This window comes from Microplitis mediator, chromosome 4 (assembly GCF_029852145.1).
Source record: "Microplitis mediator isolate UGA2020A chromosome 4, iyMicMedi2.1, whole genome shotgun sequence".
In the NCBI taxonomy this organism is placed as follows: Eukaryota; Metazoa; Arthropoda; class Insecta; order Hymenoptera; family Braconidae; genus Microplitis; species Microplitis mediator.
This window is the reverse complement of record NC_079972.1, coordinates 13,844,952-13,854,379: the sequence shown is the minus strand read 5'-3', so window position 1 is coordinate 13,854,379 and position 9,428 is coordinate 13,844,952. Positions and strand designations below refer to the sequence as shown.

The window sequence follows — 9,428 nt, the reverse complement described above, 5'->3', positions numbered from 1 at the left end:
TAAAACAATAGAATGACAAGCCACCGTAGACATCGTCACGAGGGTAGTTGTCAGTTGATGATCGACTTGCGATCCCTACAGTGGATCCAGGACACGACACACCTGGACAAATATGCAATATTTATTTTACCGTTTAATTATTACATATTTCTTGTCAGTGCTGTAATATTTTTCTTGTCAATTAAAACGATCTAGTTTTTTAATAAAATTATCACGAGCTCCAATGAAATAAATCGCGATAAAAAAAAAGTGAAATTAAATTTTAAAAAAAATAAAGGGATGAATTTTTTCGAGACGAAGTGCGAAAAATGAAGTGTTAAAGTATTAAAAAGAGGGTGGGAAGTTGAGTCTGTAGGAATAGGAGGAATCTGAAGAATAGAAGGGTCTGATGGTATCAAGAGGCAGCTCGTGGATTCCGCGGTTTACGCTGGTGGCGCCATGCTGGCTTTGCTATTGGTCTTTTACAAAGTGTTCTGGGCGTGACCCGCGAGCTTCAGTGGGGATTTAAAATAATATAGAGGGGGATGAATACGCGGGAGTGATGGCACTTGAGGGGGATCGATGTCTGTGTGTGTGTGAATGTGTGAGCTGGTTTACACGGTCTCTTATGTTACTACGGTGGACTGTAGTTGTGGTGAATGGTCAGACTATAGCAAAACCGTTGACCACCACCTTGCGGCACTCCACTGGTACACTTTTAAGTGGCCGATGTCTGCTGGTAGTTGTTGTTGTTGTGGTTGTAGTAGTGCTGCTACGGATCTATGCCGCTTGGTCCCCTCAGCCGATGCCTGGTGAGTTGGGGCCAGTACACGACACGCTTCTACAAGACAAGCACCGTCACGTTCGCGTTCACGCGCGTTATCGTGAGCACCACCACGAGGAATTGGAGTGGGAGCATTTTCAGATGCTGTTTGTGAATTTTATTTGTATAACTATTTTATTAAATGAGATAAGTGAAGAAAGAGAGAGAAAGATAAAGAGTGAGTGAGAAAGTTTGAGTTTTGAGGACGAAATTTTACCGGCAATATTATTTGTTAAGAGTGTGAGTGATAAGAGGGATGAGTTGTTTTATCTAAATGCTGAGGAAGGGGAGACAGTCCAAGACTTGGAGTACCAGTTTTCGTGGACACGTGATGAGAGTACTTGGGTTTTATTTTTAAATTGTGATTTTTAGTTAGATAAATATTTGTGAATTTAATTTATTTTTTAGTGACGTTTATGAGTATAATTACGATAAATATATTGTAATTTATTATGAGTAATTTATTTTATTAAAAGTATTTAAAGTAAAGTGGACAGTGACTGTGTTAACTAAACGACTTATCTACAAGTGTTTTATTTTTTGTCGTGACAGTGACTAGTGACAGTAAAAGTGTGTATCATCTAGGATCAATTGTTTATCGCGAGTGTGAAAATAAATAAATCCGATGACTTAATTATAAAAAAGAGTTAAAAAATAAATAATAAAAAAAAAAAGAATTTTTTGACTAAAAAGTTAAAACAAAAATTAAAACTGTCACCGAGCACGAAATTGCAGCCGTTGCAGCTGCAGCCCCATAATCATCATCCCCAGGATCAGTACCGGTACTACCAGAGCCAGCAGCACACCGTCGGACGATTAAATTCGCTGGTGGCTGAGGATGACGTAGATCCGGAGAGCGCGACGGGCGTAGACAGGGGTCTAACACTACGCACGGTGTACGCGCTGGACAGAAGCACTTCGGGGCTGGGGGTGGTAGGGGGTGTAGTCGGTGGAATCGGAGTCGGGGGTGGTCCGGGGATTGGAATCTGCGGGCCACCTACCGGGTCCCTGACGCCGACGGATTACGTTGCGGCGGCAGCGGCATGCTATCCATCAGCAGCCTCGACAATCACCCTGAGCAGTCCGATAACTCACCCCCAGGCCCCGTCCGGCATCGTTGACACCACCAACACAACAATGACACCCACCTCCGCATCCGCGGCCCCTTCATCCGCGGGCCCAAACAACCCCGTGACCATGAGCCAGCTCGGGACTGTTTACGCCACCAAGCGACGACGAAGGAACGGCAAAAGGTAAGTAAAGACTTAGTCTTTTTTTTCCAAGATTACTCCAAAAAAAATCTGTTTTATTGGAAATTTATTGGAGCCGAGGATCAGTGGGCAGTAAATTTACTAGCAATCTAGCATCCGATATTTGAAATCAAGATAAGACAGTTTTAAATGGGTTTATTAATTTTAAATAGCTCTGGAGATCCCGCCGAGCTGGATATCGGAGCCCGAGACCTAGAGAGCGCGATCGCTAACGCGGTAATACGCGAGTGGTCGTGTGGATCGGTCGTAAATCCTACCGGTAGCGATAATAACCCAATCGTAACCTAACCGATAGACATTAAACATTAAGCCTATATATTTATAGATATATACAGACAAGTATTATACGTCTTTAATGTTAATGCTGATATCGCAGACAGTAATAATCCCGACTGCACTATGCACTGATGGCTCTGCGTCTTTATGATGCCGATTCAGAAGAACCAGTTGTCATTTGCCGTCGCAGACTCTCTCTCTCTCTCACTCGTCCACTTATTACTCTCAATTACTTTTCAATGTAAACACTAGATTTTTACTCCTTTTAAAATAGTGATTTTTTTTTTTTAATGTGTTATTAATCACATTTTAATTTTAATTTATTCGGGCAATTAAAGTAATAAAATATATACATTTATGTATTAGCGCAACGAGGGAAATATATTTTTTCATGATAACCAGTAGTTTGTGAAAAAAATAAATAATTATCACTGCATTTGCAATTGTATTTAAATAGTAATTGCTCGGGAGTCGAGTTAATAAAAACTCCTTGTATTTATGTAGTGTTTTTTACAGACATGAGTGAAAGCTTGTTAGAAAAAAAAATATATATAATAAAATGAATGATTTAATTAAGCTGGTAAAGTACACAATTAAAAAAAAAGAGGAAAAAAATTATTTGTTACACTCGGCCGCGTCGAGACTTTTTTTTCCGCGCTGTCAATAAGCGGACCCCGAAAACAGCAAATCGCTCTCGGAATTCCTTGGGCTTATTGCCGTACTTTTTAACGAGAATTTTACCCCACATACTCAATGATGACGTGAAATCCAGAACAGGCTTCACTCGCTCACTGCTTCCTCTCAACCAGCCACTAAATATTTTTAACCCTGTATACTTTGGGTCTGTGTTAAAAATTCACCCAGAGGCAGTTGCCAGGACCCCCATTTTTGGTCTAGTTCTCTCATTTTTCAACCCAGCATCCTTCAATTTATCTTTCTCTCCTGGGCCATACCAGCATTTTGACGGAAAGTAAATGGGCCCGAGGCTCAATGAAATCACTGTTATCACCGTCCGAGGTTTGGCTCAGTCCCAAACCAAAATTCTCAAGCCGAACTCGAGTCTCTCCTTCATCTACTTAAATAATTTATGAATTAACTAATAGTCAATCGCGATTAATAAGAAATTAATAGAGGACACTCTCGTAAAAATAAGTATTTAAATAAAAATAAGAAACGCGTTAAAGTTGGGCCGTAAACGCAGATAGACCGATACGAGTTTCGACTAATGACAGCAGCTTCTATAATTTGGAGTTTTCGAGCGAACGTTTCAAATTGCTGACGAAGAGCAAGGGATTACTGTTATTAAAGGTACACACGAATCTCAACTCTTGTTCTCTCTTGTCTCCTGTCTTTTTTATTTATTTTTTTACTCAAAGTGTTCTAACTGACTCTCAGCTTTTAGCGGATTATAAAAGTATCCTTAAACTCTAACCTGTCAACCGCCGCCTTTTTCTTCCCGAACAAAAGAACTCGCGGTATTTAAAAAATAAAAAATAAATATATACACACATACTTACATATATATTTATATATAATATAATAAAATATAATAATAGAGTTTTGAAATGTCAACGGTTTTAAATTTTGATTTTCAGAAGCAATAACCTTGATGGCTAGTCATATTAAACTCATTTATGACATATTTCATAATATATATATATATATAGTAATGATGGTTTAAAAAGTAATATATATATGTATATATGTATGTATAAAATCCTTTCACCAGGAACCAGACAATTTTGTTTTGTTAAAAAGACCCTCGTTACGAGATTTACCTTCGCGTTATCTATAAATAAATTTTTACAAACGTCCAGTGTCTAGACAAGACTTTATATATTTTATATATATGAAGAATGTAATAATAATAAAGAATGAAGTTTAAAAATCCATATAAAATAAATAATTATCAATATGACGGAGATAAAAAAATTTTTTTTAAACCGACGGATTGTGTCCATGATTAGGTCCTAAGTAATTATCGGGCATAAAGTTGGTTTATGACTTTGTGATGAACCTGTTTCCGAGATGGCTCTATACTATTGATGAACCCATAAAGAATTTTAAAAAACGTTAAATAATAAAACAAAAAATATTTATTGAAACATAAAGTTCGCAGAGGAAGTGATGAATAAATTTATTAAATTTATGACATTTCGAAAAAAAAAAATTAGTAATTAAGTCGCGGAGAATATGGTCCTTGTTTTTTGTACCGACGCCTAGTTCGAGGTATCGATTCCCGTCAGGGTTTTATATATATAGTCGTCAAGTTGCGCGCGCGTTTTAAATAAATTTTTAAAAATATTTTAATTGATAAAATAATTTTAGGATAAATTAAAAATATGTAGTTATTTTTTTTAAACGAGTTAATTTAAATTTATAACGATTAAATTTTTATAATAAAATATTTTAGAGAATTTAAATAAGACAGTTATGTTTAATAATTTATTTATAGATATTTTATTCGAGGATTGAAAAATAATAATAACAATAAATTATATTGATAAAAAATATTATTCGAAGAATTAAAAAATAAAATGATAGAGCAAAAAATATTATCTGGATATGTCTTATTCAAAGTAAAAAGGGTTTTATATATACATGTAAAAATAAAAAAAAATAAAAAATTTACGAGGCGCGAGAAACAAGCGGACCTGTACAGTATCTCGAATGCTGCAGCAGTGGACCTCTGCTGGGTGTTTAACTATTCAATAATTCATCCCGCCATTCATCACCAGCCAGGCGAGAGAATTTATATTTATATTTCTATATAATAATATCACAGACCCCCTCCATTCGCCCATACATCAGATGCTTATTAGCCGCTATTTGTTTGTCCCTCGTCGTATATTTAGCATCCACTCTGCATACTCACGAGTCATCCGACCAGATCGACCGCTTCTTTGTCTTCATATTTACCTGTCAATTCTTATCTTATCGCCAGTTGCTCCAAAACTTTAAACTCTAATCGACACGCCGCGCAATCAAATAAAATATTTAGCTCCAGTTCCAATAAGTATGGACCTGAAGATCCAAAAGTTTTTCGCAGAACGAAAATGAGAATAAAAAATCTACTGTCAGCTGAAAATTGCAGCCCTTAAAGTCACCTTTAAGCAGCAAAATTACACAAATTTTTTAATTTCCATTGCGCGAAAAAAGGTTCCGATCTTCAGGTACATCAATAATTAAATTTTTTCTTCGCGGTTGACGTCCACACCGAATTCCATTTGACAGAAATTTTTTTTACCAAAGTACTGAAGTAGTGAGTGAGGTCAGGTTCAGCTCATATCAAATAATGTAAACATATGTCAGTGACTTTACGAGTACGAGTACGAGTATAATAAGTGGAACAAGTAAAACATATATATAAAATGCTTGGGTATATTACTCGGTTTTCTTACTCCTGGGCAAGCTGCTTCCGGTGGCTCTCGGCGAGTATAGATACTGACAAAGACAGATATATTGTCATTATGTCACCCTGCTCTGTTATTTTATTTTTTTTATATCATTTTTTTTTTTTTATTTTTTTCGAGGGCATCCGTTCTGGCTCCCATCCATCAGTAACTCGACTCAGCTCAAATGTTGTTGTTATTAGCGACTCCATTTGTTTCTCAGCCCGATTATTATTTCTTCTTTAAAGCCTCTATTTGTAGCAATTTGTCGTAATTTTTATCAAAATGAAAATATGAAAAAATAATAATTTCTAATCTAATGTTTATTTATCTAAAAAATAGTTTCTCTCTTCTTCGCTCTACATACGGCATAAATATCACCGCGTATCCCGCAATTATTTAATAAACCTGCGTTAAATTTATTAATTAACGGTTTGTTCGTTTCCTAGCTCAGTTAATGCATCAGGTGAATTTAAATGAATCTCCTACAGTCGCTTATAAAAGTATTTAAGACAATAAAATGAATAAAAAAAATGCTTAGCATATTTTATTGCGACGAAAATTATAAAAATTTGAATAATAATTTAATTCGATTGTAAATACTCGATTAAATATTCCATGTACGTTTTTATATCCCCCAATTTGTCCGGTTGAGTCTTTCTCATGGCTCATGGGATATTTGCATCTTTTACCGAACCGGCGTAAAGATAGAGTCCGTCAAAAAGTATCCAACTTGAATAAAGTTTAAATCCAGTACTAATAAGTGTGAGTGTTGCGTATGTGTGTGTCTGTGATGTGCAACAGGAAAAAAACGCCTAGGGCTATCAGAGTTGATGCTAAACACAGGCTATCCAAATTCTCGTGGCTCATTATCTTGATCCCGCAATGCTTGTTGTTATTCTCTATATGTTGGAATAAATCTTTGAGTTTTCATCATTTAAAAAACAACATTAAACAAAGAACAAAAAATAAGACACTAAAACGGATGGTAATGCAGCACACGTGATGTTGCTTATTCGATATATTTATGTGGATTATATAGAAGAGATTCACGGCGTCTACACCGTGAGTTTTAATCGAATACCGCGTATGCAAAGCGGATAAGTCTGATGCTCAAGAGCATCATTTTTGGATATATATATGTATACGGTTGATTATTCAACTGAGCAAGCCAGCTTACCATCTAACCAACTACTCATTAGCTAAATTGCCACCATGAGCAGCCATCCATCCACGTAAACTTTAATCGCTAATTTAATTTATCATTTTTCTTATTATTTAAACAATAAAAATTTAATTTACAATAATATTTACTGGTAATAATAATTAATATATATATTTATATAGAAAAAAGTATTTTTTGGTGTTAGAAATATTTTGCATCATATATTTGAATCAAAAAGTTTTTTTTGCCGCCAAGAAATCCTTTGTTTTGTGATGATACCGAAGTCAGCTGACGTCTAATAATTTTTTGATTTTTTTTTAAACGATAAATTGCAAAAAAATGATATTTTCAAAAATTGCACTTGTAGATTTTTAATTTTCTACATGTGCATTTTTTTACTTTTTTTTTTTTTGTAATTTATTTGTTGAAAAAAAAAATCCAAAAATTTTAAATTGTCTGCTAACTTCCGGATCATAGTCAGCTGACGTCTAATAATTTTTTGATTTTTTTTAAAACGATAAATTGCAAAAAAAAAATATTTTCAAAAATTGCACTTGTAGTTTTTTTCATTTTCTACATGTGCATTGTTTTACTTTTTTTTTTTGTAATTTATTTGTTGAAAAAAAAAATCCAAAAATTTTAAATTGTCTGCTAACTTCCGGATCATAGTCAGCTGACGTCTAATAATTTTTTGATTTTTTTTTAAAACGATAAATTGCAAAAAAAAAATATTTTCAAAAATTGCACTTGTAGTTGTTTTCATTTTCTACATGTGCATTTTTTTTCTTTTTTTTTTTTTTTAATTGATTTATTAAAAAAAAAAATCCGAAAATTTTTAATTGTCTGCTAACTTCAGGATTGTTTTGTGAATATCTATATTTATAAAATAAATTTTTGCATTACAAATTGAAAACAAAAAAATTCATTGGACTACACAAAAATTACTCGACAAGAAATTTTTTCTCAGCTCAAAAAATTTTTTTCGCGCCAAAAAAATGTACGATTTAAATTTATAATTTAAAAAATTTTTTCCGCCAATAAATATTTATTTCTGCGTAATATTAACATCCGATGGAACGAAAGTGCAAGCAGTTTCGTTTTCATTCGATGCAAAGGAAAATAAATAGAGTAATAAATGGACTGGGATTTTGTTGGGTTCTCTGTTCTTGTGCTGATATCTAAGTACGTAAGAATAATATTATCATCATCATCATCAGATCGGCCACGTATAGCAAGTAGAGTCACATGATTCAAGTTTTATGATACCTGTATCCAACTTTTAAGTCGGTACACCACTGCGTCTGCTCACGGGCGTATCATTACCCCGCCCAGTGGCTAGCTCAGAAGATTACACGTCTGTGGCTCAGCTGAACCATGCGTTTTGAACCGATGCCAACGTTGAATTGGTAACCGCGCCTTGGCTTAACATATATGTACATATATGTGCTCAGTATTGATATGCACTTGAAAACAAGGAGTAAAAAAATAATAAAAGTACGTAATATCCCTTTCAATTGGAAATCTCGGGATTTTTTATTGATCGAATCTCTTTTTATTCTCTCCATACATTATTCATTATTATATATATTTGAGTTAACTCATTGCTCAATAGTAATTAAATTATTACTAGTAAAATAATAATTACCTGGATAAGTCTCCTGTCGGATTGTAGTAAAAATTAATGAGATTAAAATAATATAAGGCTGGTTTTTGCGGTTGTAAATCGATAACTGTGGTCGTATGTAAAAATATATGTACATTTAATTATTTTATAAAAATTATTGTGTGCATAAATTATTTATAGAATTTTGTTGGACAAGTTACGGTGAGAAATTTTTTTTAAAACATATATTTAAATGTAGTGAGTTTTTTTTTTATTTAAATTAAAATGCAAATGAAAATGTATATATTTATTTTATTTTATATTTAAAATTGGTCATTTCTCACGGATGCTGAGGATAGTATCGACAGAATTGAGCCATTAGTGCTAATGAGGGAATCCAAAGTCAATTAAGCACGATAATATGAGATCGATAGTGGCGTGAATTCGATGAATATGCAAACTATTGTAACTTGGGCACCTGCGACACTCCCCCGGCTCACTCGTAAATAAATCTCCCGACGACAGAGCAGAATTAAATGCCAAGTAAATAAATAAACATTTTTTTTATCCCACTGATTTATTTTTACGGTGAAGTAAAAAAAGTAAAAAAGGATTAAAATTGTGGAAATAAATATTTTAAGAAGAAATTAATCCTTTCCAATGGGTTTTTGTCCCAGCACGCGATTATTAAATGGATAAAGATCGCGACAGTCGATAATGATAAGGCGGTGGGTCGTAACTGAACCACGCGAGCCGAGATCACGGTATCATGGCTCAATGTGTATACTAGAAGCCCAGTAGCTTTAAATATAATAAATCTGTGGTGGATCAAACACGTTACCGCTGGTCAATTTCATAAAATGGATACTTGACCTCAAGATCTCGCGCTCGCGTATTATTTCCTCTTTTAAAATTTTTT

General features: G+C 34.1%; 1 protein-coding gene across 2 annotated transcripts in view; it reads left to right on the top strand.

The window, feature by feature from the left end:
- Window positions 1-727: 727 nt before the first annotated feature.
- LOC130666996 (circadian locomoter output cycles protein kaput-like) overlaps window positions 728-9,428 on the top strand; it is an 82,188-nt gene continuing 73,487 nt past the window's right edge. The window contains exon 1 of one of the 2 annotated variants that reach the window (XM_057468349.1): window positions 728-2,055. In XM_057468349.1, coding sequence (XP_057324332.1) covers window positions 1,940-2,055 — 116 coding nt within the window. In that variant the 5' untranslated portion in view covers window positions 728-1,939. The remainder of the gene's footprint in view (window positions 2,056-9,428) is intronic. The other variant, XM_057468348.1, reaches the window with a different exon arrangement.